The sequence below is a fragment of the Cyanistes caeruleus genome, chromosome 1 (assembly GCF_971803275.1).
Source record: "Cyanistes caeruleus chromosome 1, bCyaCae1.hap1.1, whole genome shotgun sequence".
NCBI classification, from domain to species: Eukaryota; Metazoa; Chordata; class Aves; order Passeriformes; family Paridae; genus Cyanistes; species Cyanistes caeruleus.
The window spans coordinates 120,863,674-120,883,783 of NC_141701.1; the positions used below are offsets into that span (position 1 = coordinate 120,863,674).

General features: G+C 40.5%; 1 protein-coding gene across 1 annotated transcript; it reads right to left on the reverse strand.

Moving 5' to 3' along the window:
* Positions 1-1,455: 1,455 nt before the first annotated feature.
* GPNMB (glycoprotein nmb) lies at positions 1,456-19,317 on the reverse strand. The gene is made up of 11 exons (XM_023920468.2): positions 19,020-19,317; positions 14,032-14,181; positions 13,188-13,331; positions 11,673-11,852; positions 10,405-10,563; positions 9,641-9,949; positions 8,326-8,448; positions 7,533-7,635; positions 6,441-6,646; positions 4,852-4,939; positions 1,456-4,106 (listed from the first exon to the last, which is right to left on the reverse strand). The coding sequence occupies exons 1-11, from the start codon at positions 19,087-19,089 to the stop codon at positions 3,953-3,955; spliced, it is 1,686 nt and encodes a 561-aa protein (XP_023776236.2). The 5' UTR covers positions 19,090-19,317; the 3' UTR covers positions 1,456-3,952.
* Between the last annotated feature and the right edge of the window lie 793 nt (positions 19,318-20,110).

Consider the following 20,110-nt stretch of genomic DNA (forward strand, 5'->3'; position numbering starts at 1 on the left):
TTGCTCCTCAACCTTGTGGTCTCCCTTGTCCTAAAAACCTGCACCTGGTTTGAAAATAACACGTTTTTCTTAGGGAAAGTGTGTTTTCTGTTTGCATAATTCCTGCATGGTGTTAGTGAGTACAGGTCAGTAGTCTTGTTATGCTTGGTTTGCTATGGAGAAAGTTGTCAAAGCTTGAGAAACTGTGACCTTTAAGCATTTTTATTTAATGTGGGTGAAACATTTTTCTCTTTACTTCCTTCCCCTGGAAATCCTGGCATTTACAGGGACACTAAAATAATTGCCATTCAGAATGTTTTTCCCACTCTTACCAAGTATGATAGTCAAGCAATGATATTAAGGTGTAAAAGACATAGTCACAGATAGTGCCAGTCTCTTACTGGTGGTGCCCAGTAACAGGGTGAGGAGAAGTGGCCAAAAACTAAAACCAAGAAGTTTCACCTAAGCATGAGGAAGAAATTCTTTACATTGAGGGTGGCAGAGCACTGGAACAGGCTGCCCAGGGAGGTCACGGGGTCTCCCTCTTTGGAGGCATTCCAAACCCACCTGGACAAACTCCTGTGTAATTTGCTGTAGGTGACCCTGACTTGTCAGGGGGTCTGGACTAGATGATCTCCACAGGTCTCTTCCAACCTAAAAAATCTGTGATTATGGAATTCTGTGTGAATTATAGACTGTAGTGATAAAAGTGTTATCATTAAAGAAAATTTGACTATGCTGCATGAGCCACAGTGGTTGGATGGCTCTTGCAAAGTTATGTTTCATTCCTTTACAATTCTTCCAGAGACTGGTGTTTTTTAGCCTTGGTTTCAGCTTAAAAATACTTCTGGTAAGAAAAAAAAAAAGGCCACATCTGTTGAGCCTTAATTGTGTACTGTAAAAAATATTCAAAAAAAAAAAGGGGGGAAGGAACAAAATTTGTTTGAAATAACTATATATATAATAATAAATAGCTCAATTTAAACTAATTCTTAACAAACTTGCTACCAACTGATGTTTCCATTTCTCTTGAAGACATGTTTTGAAAAGATGTTCTTTCTATGAAGACAATGTACATTTATGTTTGATGTCATTCTTGATGTTATTTCTTCAAAGGGAATGCCTGAAACCTGTCTTGTAACATTTGCTGACATTCACAAATCTGTTGTTTGTCAGCTGTTCTTTCTCCTTTGAAGGACACGAAGTTCATTTGTATCCTGATCTGTTCTGAAATTGTGTCATCTGGGTGTTAAGAAAGTCTCCTTGCTTCTCAGGTTTGGGGTGCCATTGCTCTGAGTACACTTGAAGGGAGACTGTAAAATCAGCTCGATAACCCACGGTGAAGCCAGGTGTGAACTGAGGGTAAAGCAAATCCCTTAAGTTTTATGGAAGTAGACAATCTTTCAATCAATAATTGGGCAACTCATCAAGTTGCTTATCTCGCAGTTACTCGTTCTGAGACAGAGCAGTGAACTCTTTAAAATCATTACATGGTTTATTTGTCAGTGCAGCAGTTAAATTCCATTGTATAAAAGTAAAGATGTATGAAATAGAAGTTACAGCTGAAAAGGCAAAAACATTATATAAAACTGTAGTATTCTGATATGACACTTAAAGGGAGATAGTGCAAGATATTCCTAACACTTAGGTTAAAGTATAAAAAAGTTCTTAATGTGTGCCTGAAAGCTGTTTTCTATGCAAAAGCTTAAGATGCTGCATTTTGCAGAAACAAGATATTTACTGCATGTAGCCCAGGTGGTAGCCTGCATCTTCACTGATCTTAAGCTATGACAGATGTTATGTTTTCATGCTTCATTACAGGTCCTCTTAAGCTTTCCACTAAACCCCTGTCCTGCCTCAAGCTAGAGCAAAAAATACAAATTACAGTCCTGCCTGTCTGATAACAGAGGATATAACACTTAGTAATTTTTGCAGAAAATGTTTCCTGTTTTAAGTCAGAAAATAATTTGAGATGCTAGTTCTTAGACAATAGGATGCTACGTATAAGGAAGAGGGAACAATAGCAAATACACTGCTTTTAATAATATAACTGAAATAGTGACAAAATAATTAAAATAATGGGTGAACCTGGAAACAAAAGAAGAAAATAGGCTGTTGAATTTTAGAGCTGAAGAACTAATCCCACAGGTATGTTGGAATCTACATTTTTTTTTCTTAAGTCATTGAAAGGTGTCTGTGCACATTGGGAAGGGACAGTGAAGACTAGATTCAGATTACAAGTGATAAGCATTTGGAAGATCTGCTAAAATAGTAGGAAAGTGTGTTTATAATTACATATTGCCACAGGAACAGAAAACAGTATGTATCAGAGATGTTTCAAGATATGGTAAATGAGCTAATTATGTTGAAATACAGGTCTTCAAGGAATTCAGTGTTTAGAAATAGATAGTGTAAGGTCATTTGCCCAGGCTCTATTTTGGCTATAGCCTTTACTAACAACAGCAGTTTTATGGAACATGAACTATAAAGAATTGCTGGTCTGTTTGCTCGTCTCCATGAACCTTTTTTAGCATTAAACTTTTCCCTTTCTTCAAATAAGATGCTCTCCTTTACTCATCATCCAGTGAGCCAGCCTGCAGCAGTTTGTGCTGGTCTCACACTGTGAAATGCTGTGATGCTGAGTGATGAGCATGTGTGGATACAAGGCCAGATCACTTGTGGAAGGCCTCAGAATGAGTTATTTTAACAGAATTGCAGCTAGAGTGAACAAGTGGAGGCACATTGATTTTGCATAAGTTTACATTTTCTAAGGTGTGTCATGTAAAAGTAGGAACTGGAGCAGAGTGCTTTATTTATCTTGGGGTTTTCATTTATTTGATTTAGTGGTCAGAGGGATGGAGGAGCAAGCAGAAATTAATGTCTCTTTACAGCAGGAAAGACGGAAATGAAAAGAGAAGAGGAAAAGGCAGTTAAATGCTACCCCTTCCTGCCAGATCCCTTGTTCTGCTGACCCTTCATTGGACTTGGACTGTATCTGCCCCTTGGGAGCAGTGGTGCCTATCCAGTGTCTTAAGACCAATGGAAGCAAAGGAGGCAAAGGCAGCATCAGCAGTTGCAACTCAGAATTTTACATGGGACTCAAAGTTTGAACAGGGAGAGCCAAGCCAATGGGCCTCGTCTTGATGCTCGGGTGTCTGTGGTCTAGTTTATAGTGAGACTCATGCACTGGTAGCCATGTCCAGTGGGAAGCTAAGTGTGTCCAGCCCTGTTTTCTAGCCCTGAGGCCAACTGGCATTTAATGAGCTGCACCCATGTTATTGAACCCTGAAAAACAAGGTGGCTGCTGCCAAACTCACAGTGGGGGGCTGGTGGTTCCCAGAATCTAGGGTTTGCTTGGTGGGGAGCTGGCCCGCCTGGGGCCAGTCTGTGCTAGGACCTCCTGAACAGCGTAACAGTGGCAGCAGTTCAGTGCCAATGCCTGGGAATAGGCCATGGCACGTTTCATTCCACAGACATAACACGTGCCTGCCCCCCATGTCTCTCTTTACAGCAAAGACATGAATCCTGCTAAGGCAGCAAGCAGCAATAAAAGCTAAGTGTTTACAAGTTGGTTGGTTGGTGGGGATTTTTATTTTGTTTGTTTTTTTCTTGGTTTTTTTTTTTTAATTAACCTCTTTTTTCCTCCCTTCCAGATTATGGATGTGATTAATTTTGCAGGTTGTTAACCTAGAAATAAGAAAAGCCAGAAAAGGGTGGGGGGGTGGGGGACGTTAGTAATTCAGAAGAGTGTATCCTACACAAGCAAGAACAGCAAGTGCTTAAAACTACCCCCTTGTGTTTCTATAAAGGACTACTTTAATGTTGCTAATTGCACCAAGCCCCAAAAGTTACCATCCCATCTCTATGTGCTTTCACCTTACTCCCTGGGGTATTTTTATAACAAGAAAGCCCCATTAAAGCACAGTTCAGAGACAAGTCCTGCACTTAATCTAGTAACTGTTGCACTAAAGGTTTAAACAATGCCTGGTTTACTCTTCAGCAGAGGATTTCTCTCAGTGCTATTAGGGAAGAAAATGGCTTTGAAAGTGCTGAAGTAAGCAGTGAATCCCTCTTGCTTCTCTGTTTGTTCTGCACTCCTCTCAATAGGCTTGTATTGCTTGTATCTCCTGCAAGGAATGTGCACAGTTAGTTGCTGAAAGACTTTTAAAGGAGGGTTGACATTTCGCATGTGACCAATGCATAAAAGCACAAATCATGTGTTCATCATACATTCTCTCTCCTCCTTCCCTGTTCAGTCCCATCTAATGTCTGGCAGCCATAGGTCAGTAATGGTGGCAGGGGCCTGGTTAGGGAGAAGGAGTACTGGAGTACCGCTGCTCCATGGAAGTGTGTGTTTCTCACCACTCACTGGGAGCCGTGAGCACACGTTTGACTCAGGAGTCGTCGTGCACTCTCAGCGTCTCATGAGAAAGTTCCAAACTAACAATGCCAGCAACATGTGCTTCTGTTAGCTACTGGCCTGCATGCTCAGCACCTTTTCCCCAAAGAATTTGTTAATCATTTATTTAATGAAGAATTTGTTTGGTTTCACTGCATATAGAAATCACATCATGCAGTTTGAGTTTGCTTTCTGCTTACATGAAGTGTAAGCAGCAGGCCTGCTAATATTACTCTTTGTGCTTATGGGCAGGGAATGTAATTTTTTCTGAAAGTCCTTAACATCTGCATGTGTTCCAATGGTTTTGTGACCTAAACCAGTAATTCTTGAATATTTGCCAGAATATTTGTGAGCTGCAATAGTAAAGAGACAAAAACGTAGCTAAAGCAAATTTAAATTGTTCCGTTTGTTAATTTAAATAATATTTTGACAGTTCTTTTAACTGTTTTTACTCATAGAAACTAGCAACTTACTTGTAAAGGAAAAATGCTCCAATAGTAGCAAACACTGCCAACAAGCCAAGGAAGATAAAGACACCTTCTGTTGTTCCAGATGATGTTCCTATAGTTCAGAAAGTCAATTGATTAAAAGTTAGCCTCTATTTTACAGCAAGATAGACTTTCCAAAGAAAATTCCATTTTTACTTATTGCTGTATGAATTGAAGCACAGTTAGTAATTTTAATATGCTAAGAAGCATTGGAGGTCAGTGACTGGCAGGAGGTGGTGCCTTCACATCCATGTAATTCTCGATTCCACCAGAGTGTGAGTTGTGCTTTGCCAGTGTCCTCACATGAGCCCTGCTCCTCACACATGGCTACCACTTGAGCATGGAGGGGAATGAAGGGCACTGTTAGCACCCCACAAGGTGCAGCTAACTTGATCCTTGCCGTTTGCTATGCTGGGGAACTGTTTACACTTACTATAGGATAAGTGTTTGACAAAATTAGATGGGCTCATCCAGAAGGTGACTTAAAGAAGCAGCAACCTCTCTTAGATCCTAATTCTGTTTTGATTACAGCAGAAGCCCCAAAGTACAACTCAGCTTTGCCCTCTGGAGGAAACCTAGACAGACCAGCCTTATTGGGCTAAAGCTAGTCTCTGCAAATACAGTTGAGAGAAACCCTTCTGTGTGTTTAGTTGCACCTTCAGGAGCCAGAATGCACTTTACAGGTCAAGCACTGTGCCTTATTCATAATGAACTGATTTCAGAACAGATAAACCTACACCTAGATTAAATAAAATCATCAAAAATACTATAGAAAATGACTGCAAAGGGTCAGGTGCTTGGCTGATAGTAATTAGAGAGTTCGGAAGAGTCAGTAGGACACTGTAATAGGAAGTCAGGAGGGGAATGAAGTGGGAGCAGAGAGGCAGCACAATCTTTTAGACATCTGACTGAGGCTGAGTTTAATAGCTGGCTCTGTCAAAGACAGCTTTGATAGCTATGAAATACACAGTGATACTTCTCCAACCAAAGGTAAAGCTCCTCTTCGGAAACAATTACCCTGGACAGACTCTGTAGTCATTGGATATTACACAGATCATTCCAGAACATGATTCATCTTATCCTCATGTAGAAATAGAAACCATGTCAAGGCCCATGGGCAGTAAAGAGAGCCCAGGGCAGCCAGCTGTGCTGCAGACTTTGATTCTGTCTCAAGTGAGCTGAATTCCCCTCTGTTTTTGCTATCTCTCCATGTGTGGACTGGGCTGGCTGGCATGTTCCCCACCTGCTTTTTCTGCCCAACATTTTTCTGTGGAAAATTACATTATGGCTTAAGAACTGTTCATGTTCTGTGATACTGAATAGTTGGTATAATTACTGTACTCATTGGATCATAAACAGAAGTCAAATCAAGGTCTAATAGCTAAAATTCCCCCAGGGAAATAATAATTTTATCTTTGCATGGTCTCTTAGACAAGCTGGTGCAGTCTCAGCTGAGGCTTCCAGACATAATAAGAACCCCCCCTATGTATTCCTGTTCTCTTTCCTCCTGCAGGGAAATGACCGCAGGGAGAAACTTTCCACCAATGACCCGCGTCTGCTCTTTGTGGACTCACCTCCATTTACAGAAATCAGGGCACTGGCCAGGGCTTGACTGGTGTCATCACCCAGGGTGATATTTATACAGTATGTCCCAGGTTCCTCAAAAGCTCTCCTGATGGTGAGTAAACATTCATCCGTGACGACGATGGGGTCACATACCATGCTCTTGGACACCTGGCACGTGGGGTCAGAAACTACTGTGCAGACATCTGTGGGGAGACTGGCATGGGAAGAGAGAGCACATTGCATGTGTGGTGTCCTGCCAGCCCAGTTAGCCCAGTTCATAGACACATTGCACTGGTGCACCAGTTTTATGGTGGTGCCTGTTGAAATCAGTGGCGCTACAGTGATTTAAACGTGTTTTATTAATACTATGGGTATCTTTTTGCATACCTATACATTTATACATGTACATGTGGATTTTATATAGAATGCATGTATACAATCTGTATAATTATCTGCTTGTTTTGCTTATCATTTAACATTTTATGGTGATCACAGGACTACCTGCATCAAATCAACTTATAATGTCCATTACCTTTAATACACATCTTTAAGAAAGGAATGCAGATTCTTTTAAGTAGTATCATGTGCTAGAAAAGGAAACACTCCCTTTAGAGAGGTTAATTGTTTTCCAGTTGTATTACCATGGTGTTTCTTGCATTTCTTAGTCCTCTCAACTCTAACCTTCTAAGACCTAGGAATATTAGTCCAATGTTTTTGCACCCAAGAAGTTGCTTGGACTCACCCATTTACTCCAAGTGCCAGAAAGAACAGATTTCCTTACAATTGCAGTACACTGCTTCCCATTTTACTGTAAGTGCTGAAATCTTGTCTTGGCCAGGAGACTATAAATTGTTTCTTCCCACAATTAGTTCCTGATTTTTACTGAGACTGGATGTTTGCTCTGAATCCTAAGTCCCTGGCTATAGCCTCTGTTGGCATAGTTTAAAAATGAGACTTGCATTATCTTTAGTTCCCATCAAGAAATAGAAACACTTCAGTTCCCAAATTTTGTTCATACATCTGCATCTAAGTGCATACAGCATTCCAGCACCTAATTATTTTTAAACAGGGAAGATTGACAGCTTCATTCACACACTTACCTCCCTTGGCAGGTAACAACAAAGTCAACCAGTGAGTTTTCAGCTTGACTTTCTGTCATCTGGATGCTTGTCATCTGAATAATATTTACCTCAAGGATTCCCTCTGGGAGAGGAAACACATATCAACTGTAGGACACATGACAAGCTTTGAAGTCTATGTGTACTGAACCTTAAGTGTTTAGCTGATGCTCAGTTCAGGCCTTGTTTTCCATAACCTCCTCCCTCCCTTAGCACTCCTGTTGAAGGCTTTGAAAGCTGAGAAATTTTCCAGTGCTTTCCCTGTGAGGCTGCTCCTTTCCGATTTGCCTTTTTTTTCCTCATTATTGTTATTTACCTCCTTATTTTGCTAAATCACTCCCCACTACATGAGATTTCTCTGCATTCAAAGGTCAGTTCAACCTTATATAAACCTCCTCCCCAGCCCATGTGCTCCTGTAGTGGCATGTTCAGAAATCTGGTAATATAGAAAGGAGTGACACAATGCACATCTCCACCAGCACATGGGGTCAGTGATCAGCAGGCATCCAGATCAATGTCCAGCCTTACATGTCTGAAGGCAAGGGGTCATAACCTCTGCAACTAGCCCCTGGCAGAGTGCAGGCAGACACCAAAGTCAGCCAGCTAGATGTCTGTACATTAATCCTTAAAACTCTCAGCTATGCCCATGACAAGGATCTTTTTGTGGATCTCATGTAATTGATAAAAATGTGTCTAAATAAACATTATTTCTACCATACATTGTTGCTCATTGTTAACACCATTCCTCTGAACAGGTGTTGACCCACATCCTTACCTACAACATCAATACTACTTCCATAGTATCCATTTCTGTAAATATGGCAGCCTCCATCAGGATTATCCTCCACTGACTCGACAGTGGGAGAAGAGTCAGAATCAGAGGATTGTCCAGTTGTAACTGTTTGAGGGAGAAGAAATAGATATGCAACTTTAGAACAAGCTCTGTTTAGGGATATTCTGAACACAGCCACATGTTCCAATGTGAAAGCCTTCATTCCATAGGCTGTCAGTGACTTTGGTCTGCAGCTGTGCAGTCATGTCTGTATCTGTGTTATGAGCTCATGGCAATAATCCCTAAAGAAAACACACGTGCCCAGCTTTAGAACCCTGGAGTGGCCTGGGGAGCCTCACTCCAAAAGCCCCCTGGCTCGTCACTCATCTCTGTGAAATAAAAGGGAGACCGAAAAGTGTAATACAATTAAATACTTCTTTAAAATCCCCAAATCAATTATATAAGAAATCCAAAGGCCAATAAAATCTTTAAAATGCTTTTTTAAAAGCTGGTATTTTCCCACTGCTCTACATTACAGCTAGTGGAAAAACGAAGAGGGGAAGTGGTAAAAATTATATCTTTCCTTTAATTTTTCATTCTCACTCCATATTTTGGTAAGAGCACATATTAAAAATATGAAATTTGAAAAATACAGCCACATTTACAATTTCACAGTAGTAGTATTATAGCTGAAATTGCAGGCCTTCTGCAAACCTTAAAACCCTCTGAGATGATAAACCAATGCTGAACATAATAAAAGTTACTCTGAAATATGTTAGTCAATAAATTTAAAGTGGAAAAAAAGCTGTTCTGGGTTAATGCCATGTGGAAATCCTATGATTTTGAATATGACATGGTTTTTCTAGTTCAATCCAATCTCATTTAATTTTGGATGGAAGCTAATGCAATCCAGAAAGGAACTTGCTGTAAGAGTGTGCTGAGATTCCCTTTTTTCATTTGAAATTTACATCTTACCTCAGAAGATCACCCTGAGCAGAGAAGGCTAAAATCTCCTGACCAGGCGTGGCAGAGATAATACAAATTTACATTTAAGTTCACCTTAAGACCTTTGTATACTGTAAACATGGTGGTAGAACTGGATGCATAAGGAGTTAAAAGTGTAAGTTATCCCTGCCATAGAATCCTAGGGGAATTTATGCTTATTGATTCTGTCTCTAAGCCAATTTTATAGAGGGTTTCCAGAGGCTTGCAGCTCTTTCACGATGACAGTAAAACTACTAAAGATATTAACTAAAAACATCAGAATGCAGAGTTTTAGCCTAGCTCCTAATGCCAGTGCTGTTTGATAAATGCTTACCTGCTGAGGTGGGTGGTGGTGCAGTGGGTGTTACTGGTTTGCAAGGTACAGGTATAATGGCTTGGACAGTTAAATTCAGAGTGAAGTTTCCTTGCAGAGTGTAGGTGTGAGATGTACTAGAACCGCTGGCTACAAACAAGCCACTTCCATCTCCAAAGTTCCACTTGTAGGAGATGGCAGAATTATTCAGATAGTAGCTGGGATCATGGATCTTCACATCAAATGTAATTGGTGAGTCTTTGATGAAAATGGAGTCTGAGATGTTGCGGTCATGTTTTTGGGACATAGTCACGGATACTGGAATTTTGTCTGGAGGAGGGAAAAGAGAGGTAAATAAATAGAGTTGCCTGGCTGCAAACAACAAACAGTTCCAAAGCCCCTGAACAGCAACAGCTAGAATGTGAGATGTAAACGTGGTATTTTTAACACAGGTTTCTACTTTAATTCAATTTATGACCTGAGGAGTGAATGCCAGTAGGAAGCAGACAGAAAAATATGGGAACAAATGAGGAATCATAGACATCTGTGGAAGATTGCATTTTCTTTTAATCATTTTCCATTACATAGTAGAGGGGTCATACCGAACTAGACAAAAAGTTTACTTGAGCTACTCATGGCTGTTTGGCAAATTCCACTTTCAAGCTAAATACCTTTCTCAGGCCAATGTCTTCTTTTCATGCCAGATGGTGCTTGTGCTGAATTTTTTTAACAGCTAAGCAACAAATACCCCAGCATTTCACTACAGTCCATTCCAGCACACTCACCTGTTACAGAGTAGACAGTTTCTGCTCTCGCAATCGGAACGAATCCCGAGTGCCCTCTCCTGTAAATGGACACAGCCATCCCGTGTTCACCAAGAGTGATATTTGCTGTGTTGACTGAAAACTTCGCTGAAGATCTTCCTGTTGTCTGGTAATACTGACCTGAAACAGAACAGGAACTTAACATTTTCCCCCTCAGCTTTGCTACATGTTGGTTTATGAGAGGCAGAGTCTCTGAGAATCTTAGATTGTCAAAATCAAAATTAATAATTTAGAAATATCTTCCAATAATCTGACAGGTGTTTTCGAAGGACTGGATACTTTTGCAATGTGTTTACTCACATAAATTCCGGTTTTTCAGAGTTGTCAAAAAGATGTCCCAAATTTCACTAATCCAAGAAAAAATTACCAAGACATTTACATCTTTCCAAAGCAGTTACATTACATTAAGTCATTAGGATTATGTAGTGGATGGTGTGAGGCATTTTAAGTGATCTTGTGTTTGCTTTCAGCATAGCCAGAAGATATAATACCTCTTGCTTCATACTCCAGAAACATTTTTTTATATATTCAATTATTTGTCTTTTTAACAGCTGACTGAGGTAGGTAAATGGTATCACCTCTGCATAAAATTTGGATGATGATGATGATGATGATGATGATGATGATGATGATGATGATGATTATTACTCATACTGATACTGGCAGTAAAACTGATTTAGGCAGAAGAACTGGAGGCACTAAGATTTAGTAATGGCAGGAATAACCCAACCATTATATACTCAGGAACAAGAAACATTGAAAATCAGCATCTGTGACCAGAGCAGCAGCACAGCCAGTGGCAGTTCTCACCTCCCTAGAGACAAGAAGTGCTGCACTGTTAAACTGCTGATACACAGCACTGTGATCTCTCTTAAATCTAAAAGTCTTAAGTGGCAGTGAGCTGTCAATAAATTGTCTGACTGACCTGCTCAGACTCTCTGTTTTCCTAGAAAAAGATCTTGAGTACTACTGAAAGGAAATTAGTTTCCTCTAGTGGTAGTATTGTGAATGCAGGTTTAAAGAGAATCTTCTGGTAACCCATGATTTCTAGACCAAACACCTGATGGCCTCTCTGGAAAAGTGGGGAATTAATTCAGTATTTCCACTCAAGAGTGTGGAATCATTTTTAAAGCTCTTTTAGTAAAACATACTTGACAAATGAGTTGTGTACAAAAGGAATATAAGGTTTGCAGCATCACCCTAACCAAGGCATGTGTTGCAGTACTAACCAAAAGTGTGAAACACGTAGACAAAGTTCCTTCTCCTCCAGCCAGGGTGATGAGGGAAAGGACGTCCATCTGGAAATACGTTGTGGCTGTGGTTGCTTGTGCAGTTTTCCCAGCCACAGTTGTCAATCCATTCAGTCCAGTTGTAGACATAGGCTTGCTGATCCATGGAAGCTGGGGGATCTAAGGATAGAAACAGGACATATTCTGGTCAACTGAGAAATGTGCAGAAAGTCAGGAAACAGGAGGCAAGCACCACAGGTTATAGCGGTCACTGCATTCAAACAGCAGGTGAAGTGGGGTTATTTTCAGACTGACATAAATTCTTTTTTCTAAAGTTGTGCTTTGTTTGTTTTTTGACATAAACAAAAAATGGCTCTGTCTTGATGTTATTTTATTGATAAGTTTAAAAAAACAACTTAATGTCTCATGGGCCAGACACAATTTACAAGTGCTTGCCCAAAAACGTACTGTTGACTACATAAAATGCTACTGTTTCATTGAAGATAACGGGGCTACCCAAATATTTGACAGGGAGAATCTAAAATTTTAAGTACAAAGAGGAGCTGTGAAAGCACTGTAAGGAAGTTACTATGTTTATTTTGTCAGAAAACTTTTCTATGGCACCTTTAAGTAACTTAGACATGAATTTCTGTCATTTTCTTAATAGTAAATAAGAAGTTTTGTCCCCCAAAAAGCACAGCAGATATTGAGGAGAGTATGGATATAAGCTGCTAACAAAATATCAGACAGTTAACTGGAACTTAGGCTGACAAAAAACTTGCTTGAAATGAAAATTACTTTGATCAGTAAAAAAATTTGTTGAACATTTATGCATTCAGGGGATGAAAGGTACAATAACATGAGTTGTTCTAGATCCAGCAGCTTAAAACTCTGGAATTATGATAGGCTTTTTTCTCCATGTAGCAGTAAATAAGATGAAAAAGAGGGATTTTCTGAGGAAAATATTGCTTGATTTAAAAATTTATTTGTTTGTTTTTTAATTCCTAAGATGTGGAAGTGTGAGATTTACTCTTTTGTGCAGATATAGTTACTGAACTCTACAATTCATAACTGAAAAAAAAAAACCCCTCAATTTTGTAAATTGACAGCTTTATAAGTTTGAAAAAAAACAGTGTGACTGTGCAACATTGTGCCTGAGCTGAAAAGCAGTAACAGTTCTGTTGGGAACTCAGATTATGTGACTGTTTTGGGAAGGCAAGTTTATAACCATGGTCACTCTCAAATTTCCTGGTCAGTGTATATACAGTGGGGCAGAGCACTAAAAACATCACAGTGATCTTGTTAGGAAAGAAGGTGGTGTGGCACAGGCTGGGTGTGCACAGGTCAGTGTTACCAGTTAAATCCAGCACAGTTCACTGTCCAGTTAACTGGATTACCAGTTAAATCCATCCACTGTTCACTGGGTGCACCTGTGGTGCTTTCAGAGCTCAGTGACACATTCACAGCAGCACCAGGCAGATGCGAGCGTGGTGCAGGGAAATTGCCATTACCTACCCCGAGTACAGTTTCTGCTGTACACTATGTTGCCATCATTATCTTCTGTCTGGCACTTGGGAAACTGGAGAGTCACAACAAAGGTCACATTGGATCCTACTAGTGCTGGGCTGTCACTGTCCATTTTGGCTGTCACCCTTCCACCTGTAGAAAAGAAAATTTGTCTTCACTGCAGTAAAGGGTTCATTGAAGCAGAAGCTACCATCAACTGTGCATCAATTAGAAATGCTTTATTGATTACTCTGTTTCTAAGGGTTTTCATGCTCCCAAGTCACTTGTGCTCTTATCAAAGCCCCAACTTCAAACAATCAGAGGGACTCAGCATATCCCCCTTGATCACTTACTGGTCTGCCATTCATTTTCTTCCTAGAGCTAAGAATATAGTTTTCTACCTGTGGGGTTCAATATATTTCAAAGAAGAAACTTTTTGTTTCTCCCCAGGGATAGTCACTGGCCCTCAGCTCAGAGCAGGTGACAATAAACGTGGTCTTTGCTGAAGCTGTCAGTCTGAAGCTCACGTGCCCTGCTGAGGTAGCAGGTGAAGCTGCCTGTCCTCCAGGGCATGTTTCACATAATGGATTGTGCTGGAGCCCTGACCATCAATACTTCTTGATAAATATTATTGTCTGGGATTAGTCATAATGGGAAAGCATTTTATGTAATAACTCACTGTTCTGCCTCCTCAGACAACCCACTGGGAATGGTATCAAACCAAATAATCTCTAACTTTCCATTCCGTGCAGCAGTGGGTATTGCCCCTATGAAAACACACTATAGCACCTGCACTGTGGTGGATTTTCTAGCCAGTTTTTCAAGTGTCTTTGAAATGTGTACATGCTATTACCTTTCCAGCAGTCCTTCCATCTGGGATTTCCTTCTTCCCAGAAAGGATAGAGTTTTTCATTCCATTTATTTTGATCACTAGACCAGCCTTGTAGCTTCTTGTAGGATGTGACCGGAGAAGTGCTTCCATGGCTCAACACGTCTTGAAACCCTAGAGAGAAAACCAAACATCAGTGTAGATGTAATGCAATTTTCCCTACTACTCTATAAAAACATTACTCTCGTGCTGGTAGAAAACTTTCCATCAGTAGAAAATTACTGACTTTTGTCATTGCAGCTATAAATACTTACATCAACTATAATCAACATAAAGACAAATCCAGCACTGTCAGTCTGACATTTTTTTCTGCATGCAATATTGCAAACTTCCCAGACAAAGAATAAAAATGTCTACAATGTTTTGACCTTATCAGAGCCATGGTTTGCAAGAATTTACATAACCCTGCAACAGTCAGTCTCTCTGCACAGAGGTTGCTTGATTTCTGACTGCTTTGCCTGGTAATAAATCTGTGAGTAAAAGGCTAACAGGATAAGTTCGTTCTGTGCCTGAGTTGTGCTCTAGTGGAAGTTGTGCCAGGAATTAGTTTTGAACCAGTGCAGCTCCTTTGGTGAGTTGGCTGGTGGTTTGGGTGGGAGGGGTGGAACCAATTATAACAGAAGTTGGTATTTCCAGAAAAGGAAATTTAGAGCTGAATAGTAAATTCAATGTGTTTATAATACAGCAACAATAACATATTAACTTCATGCCTTTTATTTAAAAACGGCTCAGATATTAAATAAATTCAATAACCTCTTTCTTCTCATATTACTACAAATGATGGTCTCAAACTTTTCCCAGGCTTCTAGGATCCCTCTTTCTGTCACAAAGGACACATAGTGGAAAGCAACGTAAATATCCAAGTAACCTGTAGGAACACGTTGGCCACTGTAGGACGCCATAAAAATGTGTTAATAAGAGAGCTCATGGGCATAGTTCCATGAAAACCTGGAGGCTTTAAAGAGCTCTGCCATGTTAATCAGGTAAGGTAACTGCTGGATGTGCCATTCTGTCACATTAACAGTTAGAATTTCTGCTTTCCACGGCTTTATTGTAAAGCTACAGCTGATACAGAATGCTACTGAGATTTATACCCAAATGCAACAAAATTCTGGATGACTTCAAGGAAAAGGCAGAGACCTGTAAGAAGGGTGAGAATTGCCCTGTATGCTGTAACAAAACCAGTTGTGTTGGAATTTCTCCAAGCTTTGGAAAAGACACAGAGCAGGTGTAGCCAGTTTAAGCACAGTCTTTAGAGGTGGGTGGCTCCTAATTTTACTGCAAGAGAGAATCAGAGAAACAGCTGAAAAGAAGAGGCAGGAGCTGCTTTCTCTTGTTTTATTGCCCAGTGAACAGTCAGTCTTATCTTAACTCTGAGCTGATGATGGTAGCTCTCTCCCCAGTCTTGAGGATTGAATGGCTAGAGGAAAAGAACAGATTTTGCACTCAGAGACACAATCTCCCACAGTCTTTTGCCCTACAGGAACTCCCTGCAGTCTCACTTAAATCACTTGAATGAAGTTTTTCCTGCAGATTTAATATATTTTGATGTGAGCAAGCATAACATTATGACTGGTATTTACTTAATGACCGGTATCACATGCTGTATTGTTTTGAGTCTTGGTCAGAAGAAGAGTTTGGTAATGTTGTCGTTCAGAAACTTTGCTCAGGAAAAAAACAAATTAGCAACTATAAAAGTACTTCACAAAGGCTTAGCAAGTTCAATTACACTTTAGGTATCATTAAATTAATGTCTCATTCAAACACAAATGGCTACATAATTTTTGCAATTTATTTTTCCCATTCTCCTTGAAAAATGATCTAATGAATAAAAATGTTTTGATTTTGTCAGATCAAAACTTTTCAATCATTGTGTTCTTCCCAAATGTTCAATTTATCAAAAACAGCTGGAGCACTTTCAATTTTATAAAAATGCTTTTAATTTTGAGTTTTCATTAACAATCCTTGAATTCAGAATTCATTTTCTAGTCCAGTAATAGGTGCTGTCACTGCTTCTAAATCACAAGCTGCTTAGGTATTTCTTTGCCTCTCTGATGTGATTTGTTTATTTCGGTCAAATATGAAATGTTTCACAAGCTTCAGGACAAGACAAAGATTGGTTTTTAGATGAGTAAAGACTTCTGCACTAGTTTCTCTAACACATGGAATTGAAGATTTTCAGTTGGTGAATTTAAAGGAACAAAAAGCTTTAATGTATTTCTTTTTTAACAATGAAAACCACTCAAGAACAGATGTTGGTCATAACCAAAATTAGAGCAATTCAGTTCAAAATAGACAGAGTAATGTTATGCTCCAAGGAACAGATTCCTGTAATAGTTTTGGTGAGGTGGTCATAGGGGAAAAGATCTTATACTTCGACTTTCTTCTTTCTCATTCTGGCTTTCATTTTGGTGAAAAATGTAGCAAAGACAAGTTCAGTATTTCCTGTGAAAGTGTATTAGCCATGAAAGAGAGAATGAGAGCCAGTGTTAGGACAGCAGAAATAGAAAGATGACCCAGCTAAAGAGGATAAAAGTGTATTAGAAGCAAAAAGGCTGATGGAATGGCACCAGACTGTAATGTAAACTTTCTAAAGCTATGTATAGACACATAATAAAGCAGGACAAAAAATAATCCGAGGAACAACTTGCAAAACCATAAAAACTACAAATTATTTTTTCTCCCCCAAATATAAACTATGTTGGAAAGCTTGCCATGAAGTATAGGGCCTAAAGATGATGTAGATATGAAAGAAGCATTCAGGGAAGGTAAAGGGATAGCACAGAAGTCAAATAGGTCAATTGGTTTATATTTTCATTCACAAAGGAAGAACATAGGGGGTTTCTGTGATAGAATTTTTTTTTTTTTAAATGACAGAAAATATCTTTCAAAATGAAGTGTTGGCACAAAAACCCCAATTATAGAACAAATCAACAAAATGACAGAGTTGTCTGGATAGGATGGTCCAAGTATGGAAGTTATTCAAGAGTGAAATAAATGAGCTATTAACCATAGCATGTAACATCTTGCTTAACACTGCTTCAGTGACTGAGAAACAAAAATTGGCAAATGTGATGACAGTTTTTAAAAACACTTCCAGGGAAGATTTAGAGGACTAAAAAAACCCCTTTGGGGCTGAAGTTGGAGAAGCTGGTAGGAACAGCAGTGAAGAACAGTGTAAGTAGGTACAGTGCATTAATATGATTTGCCTTAAAAGGAGTGCCTTGCTCACAAACATATTCTGAGTTTTGCGAGGGAGACAGAGAGCATGGGAACAAGGCTGACCTGCTTGTTACAGTCTGCTTGAGTTCCAGACAGCACTTGATGAGGTCCCTTGCTAAAGGAACATAAAGCAATTAAGTTACCGTGGGATAAGAATGAAGGATTTCACATGAATAAATGATTGGTTAGGACATTAAAAAAAAGTTATGAATAAATGCCTAGTTTTCTCCATTGTTAAAATAATTTAAAATGTTCATAATCTGGAAAACAGGTAAACAGCAATGTTCTTTAATCTGCTGAAGACTGTGCATTAAAGTAATAGAGGGGAGGACTGTATGAAACTCGATGACTCAAGAATAAAACTCTATGAAATTCAACATAGTTAAATGTAACCTTCCTTTGAGAATGAAGGGCTCTAAACTAGCTCTAAACTCAGAAACAGGATCTTGCAGCTTTACAGTTTTGAATGCAGTGGTCACTGGTGGTTAAAACTTAGGAAAAGGCTAGATAGAGAACAAAAATGAGAACATCATTACAGCATTTTATAATGCCATGTCTTGAGTACTGTATGCTCTGTTCTCTGCAGCTCAATCACTATAAAAGAACAGAAAAAATACAGAGAGAGATGGTGAGGATGCTACAAAGGGATAGAATTGTTTCCATATGAGGAACAGATAAATAGACTGTGTCTTGAAGCCTGGAGAAAAGGTGACAGAGGAGAATATAAAAACAGAATCATGAACAGCATGGAGGAAGAAGCTGAAAGTACAAAAGTTAAAGAGAATCAAATGAAACCAGCAGGTTACAGGTTCTAAGCACATAAAAGGTACATCTTCACATAAGGTACAATTAAGGTGTGAAATTTTTTGCTGGCAGAATGTAGTGTGTCCCAAAAATTTACACGTGTTGCAATGAAAACCCAAATGCATGAACAGATGGAAAAGGTCTAGTAAAAACTGTTAAATACAATGACTCTGCATTTGACAGAGGCAATTCTATAAATGCTATAAATCATCAAAAGCTGGGAAAATGTCCTGACCTGCCCAGTATTACATCCAGTACTATTCTCCATTGGAGGCAGGTACAAGGCTAGATGAATGCTCAGATGGACTTCAGCTTATAAGGTTTTGAATTTCCACACTGTACATTCTGGAATTTGAGCTTAAAATCCCATTTCTGCATTCCCAGTCCTGAGTTCAGGGAGTCATCCTAAGACTTGAGTCAAATTGGGAGCCCGGAAAGAAGCAGATCAGCCCACTCCCTGCTCACTGTGGCTTGCAGATCTAATTCCTTGACTGGGCTCCTTGAGGTTGGGATCCACAGGTCCAAGTGTCCCAGTGGGGAGCACTGTTTCTGACCTGGCCTCTCCCAGCCGCAGCTGAGCCAAGCCAACTGTGCAAAGTCCATTCTGCATCTGCCGTTTTAGCCATGCTTGAACTGGGGAAGAATTGCTAAGAATTTGCTGCCAAGAGCCAAGGTTTAGCTCCAGCCAGCTCCGTGTACCTGTGGAGCACAGGGCTGAGCAGTTCTCAGCACACTCCTCCAGCTCAGGCAGCTTTTCTACCCGGAGCCAGGCGACCCTGGCGTGGGACCGGCTGTCGCCTAGCGGGTGGCGGGCACGGCTCCAGCACCCACCACAGGTGCTCGGAACAGCCCTTTTCCTGCGCTGGCTTGGGACACGGAAGGTGCCGAGGCAGAGGCAGGGATGCTGGGGCGAGGGAAGCACTCACGTGTGGCGGCAGCACACAGCACCGCTTCGGCCAGGAGCAGCAGTCCGAGGTGGTGGCCAGCACCGCTCATGGTTCCGGAGAGCCTGGGCCGGATCAGCGCCTGCCGAGGAGCAGCGTGGCCGGAGCCTTGGCGAGGAAACTCCTCCGGGACTCACTGGGAGGTGAGAATGAAGTTTCTCTGCCGCTCTGCTCTCCGATTAAATGAAGGGCCCCGGGACTCATCATGTGATGGAATTAAGCAGAGATGCATGATTTTGTCTTCAGCTTCTTTCAGCTCATGTGCTTATGACTCACTCCCTTTGCTTTCAGCATTGCCTGGGATTTCTGAGAGACCTGTTTGGAGCCACACCATTCACCCCACAGGCATTTTTATACTAGTTTTGCACTGTGATCAATTTTTGTAGTTAATTTGTTTTTAAATTAGGAATACTTATTTCCAGAAATCCAAATTAACTCTTGCCCCAGCCTGATTTGCAAGTGTTACTGCAGCAGCTCACTGCATTTGATGAACCCATCACTACTTAACCACATGGCTCACCCCATATGCTGGGCAGCAACTGTAAACTAAATGGAAAATGGCCAATTCAAACACATCTCTTGACTTGGCTCCTGATCAGAGTTGATTGTTAAGGAAAATGTTATTTAAACATTTAGTGGGTACATGCCTACCCAATGGTGGCTAGAGGTGCCACCACAGCCCCTGTGTGGTGATGGCCACTCCATATCTAGCTCCCAGGTTGCCATGACCCACACACAGACAATGGATTGTACAAACTTCATGGATTGTAGCGATAAACAGAAGACAGGCTTTGCTGCCCTGCCTAACAATGAGGTATAACCAGTGGCTCCAGAGGAGCAGGGTAGATTGGCAAACACGGCACCTAGTGGTTCAAATTCAGGTTCAGTGTGCTTCCCCAGCCCAGGTGTTCTTCTGCAGGCAGTGCAGCAGCTGATTTTCACGGAAGCCCTGGCAGCCTTGTGAAGTTTCTTGCTGTTGTTCGCAGCAAAGAACAAGCCTTGGTAAGATTGCAAGGCACAGAGCCAAGAACTGAGTAGGGGTTTCGGTGGTCCCAAAGGACAGCACTTGTAAG